Source organism: Carassius gibelio, chromosome A2 (genome assembly GCF_023724105.1).
Source record: "Carassius gibelio isolate Cgi1373 ecotype wild population from Czech Republic chromosome A2, carGib1.2-hapl.c, whole genome shotgun sequence".
In the NCBI taxonomy this organism is placed as follows: domain Eukaryota; kingdom Metazoa; phylum Chordata; class Actinopteri; order Cypriniformes; family Cyprinidae; genus Carassius; species Carassius gibelio.
Genome location: NC_068372.1, coordinates 12,243,446 through 12,264,511, shown reverse-complemented (window position 1 = coordinate 12,264,511; position 21,066 = coordinate 12,243,446). Strand labels below are relative to the sequence as shown.

The window sequence follows — 21,066 nt, the reverse complement described above, 5'->3', positions numbered from 1 at the left end:
GTACCATAGGTTACAGTAGTGAAAGTCATTTTAAATCAATGGAAATTATGTTATTGATTATATCAAGTCGATATTTAGTCTGGACGCACAAATGGAATGTAATGCATTTATATAATTAGCCGTGAGATGAAAATCTCAGATTAAAATAGACTGTGACAGAGTTAGGACATTATAACCTCGTCCCTACAGTGATGAATAAGGATTATTTGTAGCCTAATATCTGTGTCATTTGTAAACATTATGTGGTAAATTCAGTAAAATGCATAGGATGTTTCTCATGCGTTTCATCATTTTTTTATATGGCATTTTAGTGCTGCATTACCCGAGCAGAGGTAGAAATGTTCCAGTGAGATTCACTATAATCGAATAAGCATTACTGTGTCAGATTGGGACATTAAAGGAAATTCTGGGTGGGAATCGCTGCTTAGCCTATCTAGCAATGTTTTCTGTCCTGGAAACGAACAGATTTGTACTATAACCTTACTCTTACTAGAGTTAAGCATAAACAACCTTTATTTTAATTATTTTGTTTGTTTGTTTGTTTTTCTTTTTTCTTTTGCTCTTTATCACTCTTTGTTTGATTAATGTATTCATTCACTTATTTTTTGTTCATTCTTTGAAGTTCTGTCTTGCTTGTTTGTCTGTTTGCTAATTTAGTTGTTTATATGTTATTTTCTGTTCTTTTGTTCTTTCTTTAACCCCTTTTTTGCTCATTCTTTCACTCTTTTGCTCTTTCTGTTTTATTTTGCTGTTTCTTTTACCCTTTCATTCGCCCATTCTTCATTGGTCTTTTGTTCAGTCTTTCCTTTCCGTCTTTCTTTCGGTTTTTCGTTTAGTTGTTCTTTTGTTCTTTCTTTCTCTATATTAACCTTTCTTTGCTAATCTCTTTCTGTCTTTTGTTTTTTTATTCACCTTTTTTGCCTCCTTCATTTTGAAAGGGTAAAATCATGGCTCTTTCTTTTGTTTATTAATTTGCTAATTTCACAGTTTCTTTTCAGAATTTTTAGTTCTTTCTTTTCTTTTCTTTCTTTCTTTTCTTTAGTTTTGAGTCCGTTAATTTTGTTGTCATGTTTCTTTTATATAGTTTGTCTTAAACTGTTGACCTAATTTAAGGTTCAGGGATAGCATTTTTTTTTTTTTTTTCGATTCTTACCACATGAAATCTCAAATCATGATTCCTCGTAACTTGATTAATCATTAACATTTAAGTCCCGCCAAGGTTCTTGATGAGTCAGTGAACAAATGAGCAAGCATGTACAACCTTTGCACACAGGTGGTGTAAAAACAACCCTTTAGTCCATTTGTCAAGAATAGGAGAGTCCCAGTTCTGACATCACACTGGCTCCACCCAGACTGACGCCCACTCATGGCTTAGTGAGAAGAAGCTTCCCTCAGGAAAGACTACAATCAACTCTCTCCACAATCAACAAGAGTTTACCACACCAATATGGAAACTACTGGAATAAGTTAACTTTTATGAACTGTGGATGAACTGTGGATAAAGATACAACTTATCTGATGTCAGTTGAACACTTACTGGATTGAATATCAAGAAAAAAGAAAGCTTTGTGTCGCCTGTTCCACTTGAAGCCGTTAACAAGGATCTACCCACCTGGATGATACGTGCATAAGGATTTGAATATTGTGGTGATCGCTATTGGGAATAACAGTCAAGGGAAAAAGAAAAAAAAATAACATTCAGGATTTAAGTAAAGGATTTATTTTTCTTACATTTCATCTGGATGATTTTTTATTTTGTATTTCATATTGTTATGGGTAAGTTAAATCAACACTTGTTGTAATCTAAATTGTGTTGTTTTTCCCTTAACAAAAACTAAAATATATTGATAGAAAAGTACATTGATCACTTTTCTTCTCTATAACTGGCAAATTTTTAAATGTAGGCTACTTGCCTGTAAGTGAATAAGTAATCCCTTAACTTTGTCTCAACTTCCACTGTTGCGGAGGATTTCTTCAGCTCCTCCCAGAGCACTTTTTTTTCTTTCTCTTTTGTCCTTTTACCATCACTTGTTAAACCAAAACAAAGCTTTTACTTTGGCTCTATGGGCTACCTCTTTGGCACATTGCCTCTGTCTGGTAAGAGCCCTCCATTGGGTTTTCTTTTTTTAGGAGACTTTGAATAGAGAGCCGTCGAGTGTCCCCTAGCTACCACTGATATAACATGAGCGAGACCACGTGAAGTCTCAGGCCAAGCAATCCCCTCATTCCAGTTGTCTTAGGCTACGTTTACACGACAATGATGTAGTCAAAAACAAAAAAGTTTCTTCCCCTGCGTTTTTAAAAAGTTTCACATATACATGTCACACAACATTTTCAAAACTATTGAGTTTTACACATATCCAAAAATGCTGTATTTTGTATGCCAGGCCAGTAGTTGGAGCTGTCACCTTTTTAGCAAACAGTACCTGTAGGGAAGTGGCAATTAAATGTTGTATGATATGATGTGTCTTCGCTGTTGGTTATAATATAACTGAAGTAAATCCACACTTTGCTGAAGAAGCGTTAGCAAACTCTTGAGCAGCAACAACAGCACCATTGTTGTGTATGTTTGTTCATGCTTGCCTTTAAAATCGACACGCACTGCACATGTCTACATACCTAACACGTACTATGCACGAGCATGACGTCACATGACTGTTTTCAAAGATTCCTGTATTGAGTGTTTACACGGAAATTATAACGGTGGCATTTTCAAAAACTTGCACATTGAAACCCATTTTTTAAAATGCGTTTTCAGTCTCCAAAACGCCATTGTCGTGTAAACAAACAGGAAAAAACGCATAAAAGGTTACCCGTTTTTGGCTGAAAACGTTGTTGTGAAAATGGCCCCTCAGTTGTCTTTATCTTCCTGCCTGATCTGATCTTATTTTTCTGGTTGATTTCTGGCCTGGCGAGATTATTATAATTATTTTTTGGTCATTTCAGGAGAGAAAAAAAACATGAATTAAAGGTGTCAGAATTAAATTATTAGCTGCAGCATTAGTTGTACCATTGTTGAAATGGCTGTGTCTCTCATAACTCCAGATTGGAGACAGATGAAAATTGGCTTGTGTCTGCCTGAGATATGGAAGCCAGGACCTTTCTTAAAAGACATCCCTATGAAATAAATGTGCATTTGGCTTTTTCACCTTTGTGTGGTAGCTCAATACAATGAGCAAAGGGAAGGCTGCACAATAGGTTCCTTGCTCAAACTTTGGGTGCTTTATTTGGAAAAAAAGGTGCTTCCAGTGGCTTCTTTCTTAGTTTTCTGAAGGTGGAAAGTTGGGAAAGGAACAGAGTGTAAAGATAGCACGTCTATCTCACTTTGTTTAGCATGAAAAGCTGAGACGTCCTGGGGCTGTGCCTCAGAGAACCGAGAGTTGCTCACTCAAAGTTGTGCAAAATTTGAACCATTACTCTTTGTCGTACTTGTTAATCATTCACTGGCAAAGACTTGCAACTCTTAAAAGGGGCGGGGGGTGGAGAACAGAACCTGATAAAAGCTTTTTAAAGGAAAGTTTCTTCAGTCAAAACCTCTGATCTTTGCATCTATCTGTCCACTGTATAAAATATATATATATATATATATATATATATATATATATATATATATATATATATATATATATATATATGTATGTATAAAAAAATCTGTATACAAAAAATTGAAAACAGGAGTCCGACAGGAGTTTTCGGTCTTATCGGTAGCCCCCTCGTCTTTCACTCTTGACCTCCCACATACAGACTGGTGACCTGAAAATTCTTTTACTACAACTCCGTCACAGTCGTGTCACCAGCTGCTCTTCTCAGTAATCTTTGGGATCGCGCCAAAGAGCGAAGACCTCGACAAACATCATGACAAATAATGTTCATGTGGTGACATTTTCTCCAGTTGAAAGTGGCAGTTTAAGTTCTGGTCTAGTAACATTAATATCATTATTTTTTATTATTTTTTTTATTTAGCAGAATTAAGTAATTATCTGGTCCCACTGGAATGTCAGATTATTTTGAAAATGTTGCAGTGCTACTTTATCGTAGGTATTTATGAGTAAAGTGTAGTTGAATAAGTCTAATTGAAGTGTTAGTAGAATGACAATTCTGTGTGATTAAATGTATTTATCTTTGCTATGACTGTAACCTAAAACAAATAATGTAAACCGGTTTTCCAAGATGGGTGAGATTGAAATGACAGTGGAATAGAGTTTCCTCCTTATTTAGCTGGTTTATATAAACATGTGTGCAGTGTAATATCTGGCATACATTTTAAGAAATTACTGGTCATCTATTCGCCTCATGTTATTAATATTAATTTAAGAATTATTATTGTTATTGTTATTCTTTTTACCAAACAGGGCTCAGCAATAAGGATATTTTCTGTTAGCCTGGCTAAGCCAAATAGTTCATCTTACTTGATCTGTCAACACTTTTCACTGGCCCACAAATAAATTACACATCTTTTCACCCTTTTCACCCATTTTTTTTTTTGTGTAAAATAGTGATCCAATAGAGCCAAATGGCTATTCCGTCAACTGGCCCAAAAGACCTTCTCACTGGCCTCGGACCAGCGGGCTGTCCTCATTATTGAGTCTTGTCATACATTATTGGTTAGCATCCTTGGCAGCCACCATGAGGCAATGCAGTTTTGCTCTAGTGATGTGTTCAGACAGGGCTGGAATGTAGCATGTGTGATCCGAGGGCTGCGTTTGGTTTTGAGAAACATCACAGTTGTAGTAACACTGACCTCATAGTTTGGTGATTAGCCACACTCTGTTAAATGAAGAGCGATGCAAGGTGGTATTGATCTTTTAAAGAATATTTTGTTTAAAGATTGTTTCTTTTGTTTGGAGTAAAGCTCCTCTTTTTGTCATCGGCACTTCATTGAATAGGGTGTGATTACCTCTATTTTTCAAATAATCTCTATTTGAGGGCTTTGCGTTAATTAGCATTCCCAAACAAGCATCTTCCGAGTGCGTACCACTCAAATATCCATATTTTATGCCTTTTAATATTCATCCAAACTGTAAAAGTCAAATCCGCAATTAATTTTATGACACATTTAATACTATGAGAGATGGATCTGAAATAACCGCACAAATCATCTTTATCAAAGAGGACATTAACCAGTGTACACAGGAACTAATTTCACTCCTAAATCATCTTGTTATGGAATTGTTGATTGAAACAACCTCCATTTGGTGGAATAAATGTTTGTAAAAACGCTCAGTGAGTGGTCCGTCTGTGATATTCACAGATCTTTGCATTACTAGAGACTGTAAATAAGTGGTTTGAGTGGCCCTCTAAACTCTGCTTGTTAAAATTAATATTTTAGTACTTTGCAGTTATGTTTTAATGGCAAAGGCAAACCGAAATAAACAGCAGAAATGGATTGTATGTACATTTGTAAGTTTTTATGTCCTGTACCCAAAGGGAGGTCTAATGTTTCATGCATTATTCTTCAGTTATTTACACTGTCAAATAGTTGGATTCTCATGCCAAACATGGTCAAAGTAAAATAAATAAATAAATAAATATCTGAACGTATGTTGGAGTATTTCTGTGCCAAAAACACTCCTGCAGGGTTTCAAGTTTTTTCCCCGAGTATGGCCCTTCATGACGTCATGAAGAGCGGAATACCTTGTATGGGCATTTCTCCTGGAAGAGCACACACAACAACAACCAGAGCGAGAGCACGAGAGCAGTCCATCAACGTGCTTAATTCAGCTTACTGCAGACATTGGTAGCACTGCGTAGGATTGCTCGAGAAGGATGTCTCCAAAAAAGTGTGTTTTTGGTTGTCACGAAAAGATAACCTTGTTCTTCTTCCCAGAGTACCCAGCGTGAAGGGAATAGTGGTTGCAGTTAGTATTTTTGGGGCAGCAACAGAGTTGTGCAAGTGTGTTTTTTTTTCTCAAGTGTAAGTGCATATAATGTAAACAACACGAATGTGAATCAGAAGTTATCCAGGGATTATTTGATGATGTATTGTATGTATTTCAAAACATATAATACCAATATCTGCTAAGCATTAGACAAGTCTTTCTGTAGTCGTTGTTGGTGCTGTTGTTCCTGATGTTCAGTTTCACACTCGGGATCCAATTTTGGATTAGATATGTATGGCTGGATCTGATTGTTAGTCATGGTAAATTTAAGGCTATACTATTTCTGTTCCATTTTAATGATAGCGATATCAAAGCATGCACAATATTGTTAAGCAAAAGCATTGCATGCTCGTGACTCTGAGACTCGTGTTTTCAGAGAAATATGAAGCCGTATCTTTCTTTTATAAATCTGATAAAACTAAAGAATCTTCGGAGTCAAGATAGTCAACTCAAGATTAATATGAGATTGGCAGAAACTGTGTTATGTCCCCTTTAATGGAAATCTAACACTTATACTTTAGTTTTTATTTGATCTCTGTTTTGAAAAATTGCAGCCGTCACAAAATGATGCAATGAGTCTTTTTTATAAGGCAAAGCCCTTAGGAAGTTTGCTGAACAAAATTTTCCGAAGCTTTTTCAAACTCAATGCCATTATTCCAGGTGTAGACAATACTGGCCAAAGCACACACACCGGGAGCCACAACTAATAAAAGTGAGCGGATAATACCTGTGGTTGCTGTTTGTTTATTTGCTTCATATTACATTTAGGGTATATGACTCTCTGCTTGTGAACGGGAAAGCATTTCATTTCTTTGCTAGACAATTGAATTCACCCCCAACCTCGCCGTGCAACAGCAATGCCATTAGGTATCAACAGCATTAGTTTTCATGACGAGTGGCTCTTTTCCCTGCTTTAGTCATCCTCCTTCCCTCCCCAAAATGCTTTGCACAGCAAGTTCCCCAGATTGCCATAAATTGTTTTAGATATGTGAATGAGAATGAATTCATTTTGTTGGCTTGATGTTAGCTTTATTTTTCGTTTTCAGTAACTCTTGGAATGAATTATATCTTGAGGCAATGACATCTGACATCAAAAACTTCACAACATTTACCTTAAACATTTTACAAGTCTAGGAACTCAACATTTAGGAGAGGAGTGTGTTTTGTGCAAAGGTGCTGTACCCAACAGATGGTGTGCGTTGGACGAATACTGGAGAGGATTAATAACTAGGGGTGTGACGGTTCGTATATAACCGTGAGACCGGCGGTTATAGTTGAACACCGTCATTAGAACTCTATAACCGCCAAAACCGTGTCATTAAAATATTTTTTACAAACATTTTTTAGATAGGATCATAAGATGCGCAATATATCGGGAGACATGGTTTTTACCACTTAATGAAGTTTTGTAAATCGTCAGACATGATATTTACCACTTCATAAAATTTTGCTTTGTAGAAAACCTTTCTTAAAAACGAATTTCGTTTTGTACAAATTTTGTCTTAATTTTAATAAATGTTTCATCAACCAATTGCGTGTATTTTAATAAATAAAAAGCAAATATAGCAGACAATGATAACCGACATGGAAGCACCAGCGCGCCGCGTTCACATGCACTGCACTAGAGCGCATCTCATCGCAAATGAAACTCAGCGTAGGCCTCTGCCTCATACAATAGCATTAAATATCTTTGCTGCATCCTTTCTAGAACAGACAATGGCATTTTTTTTGCGACTCGCATCAGCAAAGCATTGCTTGGCCATAGACCGCAAAACAATCAGCGGATGGCGGGCGGATGCGGCTTTGAAATTTGCTCAAAAAACGTTGGCGCGGATGATGAGTTTTGTGACCGATCCCCTTAATAAATGGAGGTCTGAAATCTCTGCCCCTTTACCGATCAGAGCGCGCGCTGACACGGAGTTAACCCGCTATCTCCAAGAACAACCAGTTGACTCTACGGTAGATCCACTAACATCCCCCCCCCCCGACGGTTATGTTATGAACCATCACATTTGACTCACATCATAACCGTCATCACCAATTCTGAAACCGGCACACCCCTATTAATAACTGGATTCTCCCTCAGTGCAATTCATGATGAACAGTATTGTTGTGTTTTCAGCTCAGTGCCCTCCATGAATCTTATCTTAGCTAAAACATCCCTCACTCAAAAACTAGCGGACAGACTCAGCTTGCTAATGGGATTGCTAATCCTTAGTTTGTTTCCATCTAAATCTTCCCGGTGATGGAGAGGCCCCTGCCCTAGTAAATAAAAGTGATTTAGCTGGTTTTCCTGGTGAGCTGTTGGTGAGTAGATGGGGATAGGGAGGAATGCAACTATCATTTAAAAGAGAGAGCAAAGATTTGGGCAGCTATACTTTGTGTTGAAAACGGTATCAAGTGCTTTGGAGATCATCTTAAACTTTGACATTATTTTCCAACATGCTTATCATTGATTAGGCTTATTCAAGTCATTTTGTGAACTGCATTTATTTATTTTTTGTAATAGATAAGTAAATAGATTTTGAATAGAAATAGACATTTGTTTTCTTTAGCTCACATTTTCCATGTTTAGCTCACAATTCTTCATTTATTTTTTATAATGTGAAGTGTCATACCTTTTTTACATGCATTATGTGTACATAGTGCAGTGATGTGTACTGCATGTTGTTCATAAGTAAACGTGGGTGTTTCTCGTGAACTGTGTGTGCTTTAGCATGTGTCTGTGCATGTTGTTCTGTTGGCGGAGCTGCAGAACCTGTTTGAGATGGGAGCCAACATTGCATGTCTGTTGAAGAGGTAATTGATAGTCTGAAAACAGTTTTTTTTTTTTTTTTTTTTTTGCTGCAGGTACAGTACATCCACCCTGCAGCCACAGCAGGGGGGGGGGGGGGGGGGAGTGTATGTAGCACTGAGTGCAGAAGGGTGAAAATCGAAGAGCACCAAGTGGGAAAAGGAGCTCTAGACAGTGTTGAAAAATGCAGGAGATAGATAGCGAAGCAGTAGATAGATGACCTAAACAAGATGGATTTTATGTCAGGTTCCGGACAATCTATTTCATGCGACACATTACAGTGCCGACATGTCTCGGCCAAGCAGATGGAAGGATTTCTATTTTTGCCAGGCAATGGCTGAGATGTGAAAAAGTCTTTACCCACAAGATTCACAGCATCTCAAACTGAAAATAGGGAAGATGTTGTCAGATGTCGGTTGTCAACTAAACAGATGGTCATCCCTTTGCTGACAACACTGAGGTCTTCTAGGTGAAATATTTAACAGAATCTGTCTTTGAGATGCTTACTGATGAAGAATTACATATTTTTTTAAATCTATTTGTCCAGTGTAATTACCGTGGATTATTTGGATTTTCATGACTGGAATTTTTATTTTCAAAAACCGAGTGACCAGGGCTGTCCAAACCTGCTCATGGAGGGCCAGTGTCCTGCTGAGGTTTCCTCTCTGCCCCAACACACTGGCCTTGAAGTTTCTAACATGCCTGAAGATCCTGATTAACAGAATCTACAGGATAGCAGGATAGTTACCAGATTGGACAGCCCTGAGCCAAACAATGTGGAACAGGACTGAAAAAGTATTTTTAACTTAAGGAGCAGTGGTGATGCGCACTAAGAACAAATTTAGGGTTAGGGTTCTCCAAATAGTCATGGTAGTCGACCTTTGTGTCCCATCACTAATGTACATGTGCACCTCAAAGTTATTAGTAGGTGTGTTTGTGGTTCAGTGGCTTGTCTTGTCAACGAAGTGCACATTTTAGTGGTATATTGATTGATCTTGACCTATACTGTTGTTCCTCATTTACAACTGACTTCTTTTAGAGTGCATCAGCTCTAATTCAATTGACAGGTTGTTCTTTTGGTATCTGTTTAGAGCTGTTATTATAATTTGAGTGAGAGGTTTTGCCTTTGGTCTCAAAGTGGTCCTTCAGTTTCTATATAGCACTGATAGGGAGGGAAACAGTGTGGCAGTATAAACCCATTTTGCAGAAAAGCACATTGACTCTACTTTGGAGATGGAGGCCATGGTGGCTCTTTTGATCTCGTTCCTTTCAAGTGAAACCCTGGGTAATTTGCCTGTCGCGGTCAAAGTGAGTCAGAGAAACCCTTTATGCTGTGGAGAGTTTCAGTGAAAAGCAACTATCAGGCTAATCCCTCTCTTCTTCCTCTCAGCTTCACTGTGCTCTGGCCTGTTAGTTAAAACCACTGCCAAGTTGGAGTGCGAGAAACGAATGACTTCATCTGCATGAAATAAGAGAACAGAACACATTCCCTTACCTGTCGCTTTCACTATTTGGAGGCAACGCTACAGGTTTGTATGATTCACCCCTGAATGCTAATGGAGCTGCCCAGCTTGCCTCCATGTTGGATTCTCTTCAGAAAGGCAGCTAATAACCCATATAAGGTCTGATCTGCCAGCTTCTTGGTAGCCGGGCCTCATTTAAATTCTGTCCCCTGCAACCTCGCCAGCCTGCGGTTTGTTGGTTTGTCTTGGATGGGAAGTCTGTTAGTGCTTGAATTAGCCTTGCGGTCTCATGGCAGCCGACCATGACGTCTGCTGCCCTGTGACATCGCCTCTCCCTCCTCCCTATCTCTGCTTGCTCTTTTACATTTTAAATCCGGAGCCTCACGAGAGCGACGGGGATATGGCTCCATCTGCCACAGCTGTCTGTTGTTGAGGTTAGAGATGGAACCAGAGAGAGGCAGCGGACCCCACAGCGAGCTGAGACCACAGCTTATGCACACCTGTAGGACTTGAACGGCAGGAAGCAGAAGTTTGGCGTAGGTTGCGGGATGAATGACTGTGCGATCATGAGATTTGCTCGTTTGCCAGTCCTTGAGTCAACCTAAAACCTGATAAAGAGTTTCTCCACTGCCGATCTTGATATCCAGCTGTGTAAATGGATGAGTTGTACCTGTAACATCTCATTTGCCTTATTTAATGCATAATTAGAGGAGATAATGACTCCCATGTTAACCTGTTTTCCCATGGCGATCCTCCTGTTTTCATCTTTTAGAATGTTCCCCTACTAAAAATTGGTGCAGTGTATGCTAACAGGCCTCCTACAGTTAATTCCATCTTTGTCTGAACACGGTGTAGGACTTACACCCTCAGAAGACAATAAGTCTCGCATTCCTTCCAGTCAAATTGAGTAAGACCACACATATTCAAGAGTGTTTTTTTCCCAAACCTTCACCGTAAAACCAATATTCTTGTATTCAGTATTCAGAAAAACAAATTCTCGCCCCACCTGAGTTTCTACAAAGGGTTGTGTTTCAGGGCTTGCCTAGAGTCTTGAACAAAGCCACCTGCGTTTGTAGTAGCTAACATCAGGCTTTATGCCAGTCTCTACTGCTCTCTTTAAAGTCACTAGTCTGAAGATTGATTAGGTCTTAATTTTCAGATAGTTTGCTCTCATGCTGTGTCTTTAAAAGTGATGGAGGATGTTGTGTTGATGATTCTCCACAAGTGAAATATCCCTTTCTATTGGCACCATTCCTGATAAAATGATTGTTTTAATCTCCCACAATGCCTTTTTTTTTTTTTGCTCAAGGAATATTGTAATTTATTGACCAGCTTGAACTTTTGGCCAATGACAGTCATTTGGATGAGTCGCATTGCTTAACAATATCAAAAAAAAGAATGAATTTTATTTAGCAAAATATAATTTATTTCTACTTTCTGTTGATTTTGGGTTTAATCATGAGTCCAGATTTGTTTCTGACAGATTTTGTGAAGATTCTCCACTTCATCACATAAAAAAACGACTTAAATCTCAAATTCCATTTTTAAGAGGCAATAGTTCTAATTAAGTGTTTCATTGTCGAGATTGCTTATCTAGTTTCCGGCAGTATTGATTCAGGTGTCACAGGTCTCTGTTGACATGTCTTCTGTTTGTTTGTGTTTGGATTGAGCACTGGTGCTAATGTTGAGGGTAAACTGAGGCTGTGGGGGATTCAGAGGCATTGTGTTTCTTTGTGTTGTGTACATAGTCCTGTCGACTTTGAGATCGTTTGTGTTCAACTCCTGAGATTCTTTGTAGCCTTTAGCAAAAATAACCTGTTGTAATTCAAGGATGTAGTTGCCTTTTTATCTCTTGGAATAAAATGTGCTAATTTGCTAATTAGCTAACAACACATACTCCTACTTCAGAGTCCAATCTCAGGTTGCTTTTGTTCATAAGTCTTTAGTATTTATCCACTATCACATCACATCAAACCCCACTCTGCAAGGTCATGTATTTTGGGTCATATTTGGCATTGTCATTAGACAGGTAAATTATTATTATTTTTGTTCACAAATCCCCTTTGCACAATACATTTCCACTTTTGCTTCATGCTGTGACATCAATAACTCAACAGCGAATTCCACATCAAGCTATCTTCAGGGTGTGTTTGGCTGTGTGTGTAGTACATCTAATTTCTGTTGAATTACTCTGCGATTGATTTGTGGCTGCAGGAAGGAATGAGAAGCCTTTTGGTAATCTTCAAAATAAGATATTAAATCTCCCTCTTATGTCTATAAGCTGTCACCATATCTGATGCCATCTATCTAAGAGTCAAATGTGATTGCAGGCTCACATCATGACAAAGGACTGATGGGAAAATTTGGTCATCTTCTTACAAAAGAGACTTTAAAGATGGCTTCTTATATGTCTCACGTGTACTGTTGGCATGTCAATACTCCAGGCCTATTCATTTATTTTTTATCGAGTCATATTAGATTCCATCACACTGTACTTGAGGTAATAGTTTAATGTAATCAAATCATTTTAATGGAGATATAAACATGCAGTGAAAGGATTTAAAAGTCAAGCATGATACACCAGTGGATCTGGAGATATTCTAGTGGTCAAGTAGAAAAAAAAAAGATTCACTATTACGAATGTGCCGATAGTAGCATTTTGTACTGTTTAATCTAAAAATGTAAAAATTAAACTAGTAAAATTTATTTTTCAAAATGTTGAACAGTGAAAGGAGTGACCCAGAATGTTGTTGGATGATGAAATATGTTTCCTTCACACTGGCCTGTAAGCAACTATGCAGAACACTGTAGCAACCGCATAACAATACCCTGGCAACCATCCTGGCAGTGTGATGTTGTATTTTTTCACAAGCATTTTCTTAATTAAATGGTCATTTGTTTGTTTTTTTGCATTATTTCCACAGTTAACCTTTGCAAGATGTTGCCACTTTGTCAGTGAAAAGAAATGTTTATCAAAAGGTTTATGAAATGATGGTTGTTGTTTTGCAGTGCAGACCTCTACGTCAAGAGAAACCGTCTCCTACATGAAGTATAGCACCAAGTAATTTGCTTAACTTCCCCTTTCATTTGGTTTAATCAGATTTACCGTCTCCTGCTTGCTCTCAAAGTTATCTTGGACTTCCTATTGGGTCATACAGTATATTTTATAAACTTGCCAAAGTATAAAAGATTAAACTTGAAGATCATTGCTGTAGTCTAAATCACAGAGCAGGCTAAACCAGGAGCTCTAGCACATGCTATGTATGGTGTCAGACAATTTTCTTAGATAAAGCTTCCAAAGATCTTGTTGGAAGCTTTATCTTCCCTAAAGACGTCAGATAGGTTGTCTACACAAGGCCCTGCCATAGATCTCTTGTTGTCTTTATCTCTGGATGGGCCATTAAGGGAAAAGCAATCACTGGTGTCAGAGTGGTTGGAAGGAGATGTGCCTAAAAAGTGACAAGGAGAGAAGTGTTTATTTATCCTTGATGCTAGGAACACAGCAGACCTAAGACGAGATTCCTGGGACGTTCAGACTGATGAGATTGTCTGCAGAGGCAGGAGTAATGAACCTTTGCTTATATATATATATAAGTTATCTAAAACAAAACCGTGACTTTTCAATAGCGTTATGAGTTTGATGGCTGTGTGATCTGGGTTTGTTCTCACCTGATATATATATAATTTTCCCACTCTGCTATTGTGCTTTTTATCAGTTTCTTTACTCGTTCTCTCCATAACCCCGACCTGAACAAACAAGTCAGGACTGGTGTAAGAACTCTATGATTGGCAGGCAGGTTTTAAAATGAATCCTACTAGTGTTTTTCAAATGTGGGTCATGTCTCCCTTTTTCCCTCTTGGTTGGTGACCTAATCAACTGCTCTTTTTTTTTTTTTGTTGATATGCCTCCATCAGGTAGGGAAGCTTATTACTAGAATGATTGCCGTAGTGCTGGGGCCCCTCCAGGTGTTTTGGTATAACCAAGCTATGACTCAACATGTACTTCGCCTCTTGTTATTTTAGAACACAAACCCTCTTGTCAAGCAAGATTAACAAAATGCCTTTTGGATGAAAAAAATAAACACTCTTTAAACACCTCCCTGTTGGGATCTGTTTGTTCATTGTTTCTTTTGGCACCATCTCACAAACACAGCAGCCTGGCGTATCTGCACGCATCAAGCATGCATCCGAAGTCAGTGTATTGATAATTGGTTAGTCAACACTTCCTCTGTCCTTTTGACATTCTTGCTTGTTAAAACCACTGGCCACTCACACTGTGAAAATTATTAAATGGATAAGATGAGACAAGTGAACGCATCGATGTCAAAGTGGCAGACGGACACTTAATTGCATGTTAACTGCAGTTAAATTAAAATGAATTATAATTGAAATTTCTCCAATTAGCTGAACTTTAGAGTACTTTTTGATCCACTTAAGTATATCTTCATATGTACAGTAATTTGATAATTCCTTCTATTGTCTTTGAAGTATACTGGCAAAAATATTTTAATGTCATGTCTAGGGATGTCAACGATTAATCGATGATCGATTAATTGTCGATAAGAGATGCAATCGATTAAGGCTATCGATGGTCGGTTAACCGATTCAATGTTGGGCTGCGTGCGGCTCATGCGCACTCAACACGTGCGAGCGGCTGTGAGTGACGGTGACGATATATAAAAGCATCATCATTCATTCACAATGTACAAATTAAGCTTTTAATGTGATTTAAACTTTAAAGTACATTAAAATAGAAACAACATAAAAGTTTTTCAACATTAAATGCAATAGAAATGTAGTTACTAATCATTTCATCAGATAACTGTTTTATATCGTGCGCTTTGCAGGGCTGTGGGACACAGTGACAGGACAGGTAGTCTATTCATTCCTACAACTTGTTAATTCATTCCTACGAATTATTAATGTGGCAATTGTCCATGTTTCATTAATTTTGTTCCCTAAATAGCCCATGATTTAAGTGAAATAAGGGAACAAATTAATAAATCGAACGAATTCTTAATTCATGAAATCTTTAATTTCCCTTCCCATGTTTACCACAGTAAGAGATGCGAAAAATAGTTATTAAAAGCGAAAGGTAATAAAATAAACCTGGGAAATTAGAGGGTTAGACTATAAAGATTTAGGAAAAGAAACAATGCCTAAATATACTGAATTTGTGGAAATTCGTGATCAACCGGCAAACCAGAACAAAGCCGCGTAAATGAAGACTAGGGGTCCAAAAGCATGGTCGCGATCTAACATTTTCCAGTTAACCTATTATTCGTCTAATAAACAAAGCTTTTATACCACACTTGTCATAATCAGATCTTATCATTTCTAAATAAATAATTGCTGGATTCAAAACAGCGATTAATAGGCGCTGTGACCGACACATTCCTGGAGCATTCAGTTTAAATAGACCGTAGTATACCGGTCCACTCTGCTGTTATGCCAAGGACGTTTTTGCTCATTTGAAGAGGATCATCTTTTCCGTCTATATGCGAATGCGTGTTAAGTACAAGCCTAGTTTACATTATAAATAATAGTTTAACATTCAAATACATTGCGAATATGGAAACATTTCAATTTGTGCCGAATGAGACATGAGCAATAACCTCCAAATAAATCTAGCCAAAGCCCCGCTCGCTCATCCTCGTGTGCACGCATGCACTGTCACGATCTAATGCGCTGTATGCCGGATTTTTAAAAATCTGACATTTTCTAGGACAGAATCCAGCAGGATCAAATTAATGTGAGCAACTGTGTTTTGGTGCAGCAGCGCCGATGTAGTTCACTTAATGTGCAGCGCAGTCACACGCGCTCCACATTTCGGATAATTTTATACAATAATGTCAGTTGAAAACATTGCAATTGTGCTTTAAAATACAACAACGAGCACCACAAAACCATTTAAAGATGCGCGTTCAGCGTTCTCCGTGCAGGATTGGAAACTGTCAACAAAGTAAAATGACCTCAAAAGTATGGCACGCTCTCTTCATTTTATCAAATGATCATAATCGCATCTATTCATTTTATAATCCTGCTACTAGCATTTTATTCAGACTAAAACCTCTTTAATTCAAGTGAGAAAGCGTTTTGTGTGTGTGTGTGGCTTTTGCACATCCTGTCATACCGCTGACTGCGTGCCTGCAATAGACGCATTTTGCAGTATTATGGTTAACGATTAATCGATTAATTGATCGTTAATTTAAACGACGATCGATCATGGAAATAATCGAAATTTGACATCCCTAGTCATGTCCATTGAAACCTGTATTTGATGTATTTAAATATTTAGTGCATTTAAAGTATATTAACTTTAAATGTAACACTGAATGGCGCATTATAGTTAAAATTATAAAAACTTGCTTATCATGCTTTAGTATTTAGTCAAAATATCTAATTTGATGTACTTATTTAAGCCATGACGAGATAAAAAAAAAAAAAAAAATTCAGATTTACTTTAAACATTTAATTTGAGATTTATTACAATGAACACTTTTTAAAGTAATGCAATACATTCACAATCCTTTATTGTCTATGAGTTTACCCATAGCACATCGTTCTTCAATGCATTTTGTGACTTTTAGTCAGAAACCGCTAGGGAAAAAAAGTTAGGGTGACAAATTTAATTAGGCTACTTTAAATTTGTGCAGCTTAACTCGACGGACAAGCTGCAGTTTCAACACAACTTCCCCCATGTTCTTTCAGTTGTATAGACCTCAGTTATTGCGAGCTCTGATTTAAACCAGCATTCATCCTTAGGGAACTGTGTGTGTGTGTGTGTGTGTGTGTGTGGGGCTATACAGTATTACCGCCACACTCCAAGAGATCTGGAGGCATCTGTACAGAGCCACTTAATGGGCACCTTTAGTGGCGGTCGGTTATTAGGAATTCCCAATTCTCTTCTGTCCCTTTGATACTTAGCAAACCGGCAGCAGATTATGGGTTTAGTTTACTTTGATAAAAGAGCATTTACTTACCTCATTAACCCCGCTGCCCCTAGACAGACCATTCAATTTATCACGCCCACAGCCAATACTGTACATTCCTGGTTGTCCTACCTTGAATCAAATGCTAACACGTGTTTGTCTCTGTGTTCCTCAGGTTTTAGTCTATGATTGCGTGCCAGCTGCGAGAGCAGAGCGGGGACGGAGGGGGAGCAGTGCCAAACTGGAACATGGTGCCTAATATTTGCACTCCCGTGTCCCTCCTGTCCATCGGGCTTCCTCTTCTGCTACTGCTGAGCTGCGTGCAGTTCTCCTCTCAGGCAGACAGTAAGTACAACGCCTCACCTGACTAATCATTTTTCCTGTGCTTATTTCTGTACCTTGTGAAGTTGGAAGTGCATTGCATTGTGGAATTGTTTGCAGGCATGAGCGAACACATCAATGCTTCACTCACATGGCACGATATGAACCCAAAATTCAAACAAACCATTCACCTGAACTTTCCGTGGCGTTTAGATGAGCGATGCATTTCAATGTAGACATTGCTCAGAAAGCGGTTCTCGTTGGCCACTCTGCTTTACTGTACTTGTGAGTGAGTGTGCGGATTGCTGAGATGCACCGTGAGTGACTCGGCAATGTTGTGGGTGCCACCGGTCGAGCGGGGTCAAGGCTCAGTTCTGACATGGGTCAGAGAGCCATTTAATTCTCCATGTGACCCATCTGCACCGCTGTCACAAGGCTGATGTAATTCCATTAGGCCTCTCTGTCGCATCGGCTCGCTCGCGGTCTTTCTTTTTCACTTACGTCGTTTAACCTTTAAATCTTTCAGCTGCTCAGAGGTGGTGCTAGCATAAGAGTAACCTTGAAGCTTCTTCTCTTGACTCCTTTTGCCACTTCCAAAGCCGCGAAGCCTTTGTGATTGAAAATCTTGTCTCTGCTTTCTCAATGAAGACTTCTTCGAAACGATCTCTGATGTAAAGTAACTCTGACTAGATTTCAAACACGTAAAGAATAACTTTAGTATTTCAAGTGTTTCGAATCTGGAACATCGTCAAATGAAGCGTCATTAGACGAATTAAACATTTGATGGGAAATGCTCACTTAAAAGTACTTTTACATTTAATCATTTTGCGGATGCTTTTATCCAAAGCGACTTACAAATAAGGACAACAGAAGCAATTAATCCAACAAAAAAACAGCTATATGTACAGTAATTGAGGCAGTTAGCCTTACACAGTACATGAAGCTAGATTTTATTTAAAAATTTTTAAACAAACAGAATAGCGAGTACAGTTGCACAGTATATCAGTTATTCTTCATTACTAATTTGAAGAATAATCTAATGAGTACATTTATCGTATTGGCTGACATTGGATATTCCATTGTGCATGGTTTTTTGTCGTCTTTTTATATTCAAATTAGCTTTACTGTCATCTGATAATGGAAAAATATCAGTGCATCCCAATGAAAAACATCACATTATGAAAGTAAAACAGGTTATGAACACCATTTCATGTTGATTTCACGCCGAACCTGAATAAAGACAGTCGCTGTCACACTGTCATCAAACTTTACACCTCTTAGCTTATTCTTGTCTTGAGTTTTGTGTTTTTGTTTAGTGTTCTGCATGTTCATGTTTTGCGCATTAACACAGCCCCCTCATTAGTGTCATCACACGCTGCTGTAGGCCAGCTGCTGTAGGTGATGTTGATGGTTTGAGAACGAGTCTCCAGGAGCTTTGCTCTAGATTTGATTATACTTAAGGTTTCAGACTAGATCTAAATCCTATTGTGATACTGCTTTATAGTGACGCTTCTATAAATACTTTGTAGATATTCAAACAAATAAAACTTTCAAAATAGAGGGGAGGTTAAACTACCGCGAATGGTCTTTTTGTGGTGTTGTCTGTAATCAGAGAGGTTTGAGTTGCTAAACTTTAAATAACTGGCTTTGCAATGCTCTGAATTATAGGGCAGTGGAGCCAGAACTGCAGGGTGGGGCGTCGCCAACGTTGATCACCATGGGAACAGAGCCTAGCTAAATCAGCCGGATGAAAAATTAAGGCACTTTCTTATTCTGAATGCTCAAAGAAGTCAAGATTACTCAGACTGTACAGGAGCTCCAGCGAGCAGACTGAGGGCTATTGCTCCAGCCTTGTTTAGGTGGTTATGTCTCATTTGTGTGATTTAAAGCCACCCAGATTGCTCGATTGGGGTCTTCTTCAAAACTGCTTCCTCCAGACATGCTGTCTACGGTTTACATAACAGTCCTGTCAGCCATTTTGGTTTTTAAGAAGTGGTCTTTCTCTCAGCTGAAAGAAGTGAACTAATTAGTAACTGTCTAAAGTGATAAACTGCAGATCTGAAGTTTTGTCAAGAAGTAAGCTGAAATTGAAAGTGCCAGATTTCTAGTCTGTCTCGCTAGCTAGCATTTATCTTTCAAGCCCTGAAAAGAGCACAAGATATTTAATGAAAACGAGCATTACTTTTATACCAGTACAAAAAAGAAGACATACATAACTACAGAGGCATCCGTGTAGAGACTGAAATGAATTGTGTATCATAGTTTTGAACCAGTTCATAAAAATGAAGCCATACACTAAAATGAATTGGAGCTCCCAATGCTTCATTTGAGAGAGAGTGCAGACAAAGTAGGTGAGCGTTTGAGCATTACCTTGAATCTCTCGACTGTAAACCTGTACATGCAGTACAGAGTAAAAAAAAGTTTTTTAGTATAAGAAAAATAGCTTCCAGTATGTTACATGAAAAGCTATTTTGGTTAAAATAAACAATGATCGCGCTACTGAAAATTGTTGTTCAGTTAGTAGTTCATCTAAAATTTTAGTCACACACACTGTTGGGAACTATAGGCCTACTTTTAGAGTTGTATAATGTCTTCCTACAGTAGATCTACAGGCCTTCATACAGCATTTCTAAAGGTTGCTGCTCAAAATGTGCTAATACAAGGATTCTTCAAGGTTTTGCTGCATTTATTTGATTTAGCTGAACTTGTCAGACTACTTTTTGTTTTCCAGTTGCAGTGGAAGTTTTCTTATGCTGTATGTCTCTTTATGTTTTGAAAGGCAGTTTGCAGCCATCTGTCCGAATATAAATCCTTTTTCTGTCCCATCACTCCCCGTTGTCTAATGGCAATAGGTTTTGAGTAATAAATAAATATTCCTCCCAGGCGAGCTGATTCTTTATATTTGGTACAAAATGTAATCTTGTCTGTGTTTAAATGACAACCCACACAAATGGCCTAATGTTAGAGGAGCCCTTAGTTATTGTGAAACGCTTAAAAATGAGGATCCTTTACATTTTATCTTGCAGCGCTATGTAGAAAACCTCCTCTATAAATCTATCAAGTTAGCTGTTGTTTTCCCTTTGGGCAGGGCAGGGCTGAATGGGTGGTAGGCGGCAAATCGGATTGTTTCCAAGTGTCCATATGGTCACTGAGTGAAATTGACAGGAATAGAAATTGATTCTTTTTAATTAAAAGTAACCATATCCTCAATCTAGTGGCACTTGCAAGGTAATTTTGTTAGTCCCCAGTTGTGATCCTTCACTGACCAACAGAGAACACCAGAGGAGAGACTGCAAAAAGGAGAAACAGAGAGAGCGTGAGAGAGAGAAGGTTTGCATAAAGCAGAACGGCAATATCACAGCAATTAATTACTGGTCAGTGGAGGTTAATGATGTTAGATTAATAGCTTAATTATGGCGGTCGATCGCTGGGCCGGAGCCAGGTCCCCAAACTCTCAGCTGTGGCCAGGATACAGTGCTGTCATCTGATGACAAGATCATCCAGTGTCCTTGACTGAAGGGCAGCCGTAAAAGCTTTTTGAACCATCATACGTGCGAGTATGTCATCCTCCAATGACACTAAGGGTGCTTTCACATCTCTAGTTCGGTTCATTTGGTCTGAACCAAGGGCAAACAATTATACATTGTAACATTTTTCAGCTTTTTTGGTTCATTTTC

The 21,066-nt window shown here is 38.3% G+C and overlaps 1 protein-coding gene across 9 annotated transcripts in view; it reads left to right on the top strand.

Moving 5' to 3' along the window:
* LOC128026610 (receptor-type tyrosine-protein phosphatase F) overlaps positions 1 to 21,066 on the top strand; it is a 210,817-nt gene that overhangs the window by 78,685 nt on the left and 111,066 nt on the right. For 5 of the 9 annotated variants that reach the window (XM_052613908.1, XM_052613893.1, XM_052613877.1 and 2 more), the window contains exons 1-2: positions 1,375 to 1,776; positions 17,244 to 17,413. In XM_052613908.1, the coding sequence (XP_052469868.1) occupies positions 17,254 to 17,413 (160 nt within the window). In that variant the 5' untranslated portion in view covers positions 1,375 to 1,776; positions 17,244 to 17,253. Of the gene's footprint in view, positions 1 to 1,373; positions 1,777 to 17,243; positions 17,414 to 21,066 lie in introns of those variants that run through there. The other 4 variants (XM_052613886.1, XM_052613871.1, XM_052613853.1 and 1 more) reach the window with 2 other exon arrangements.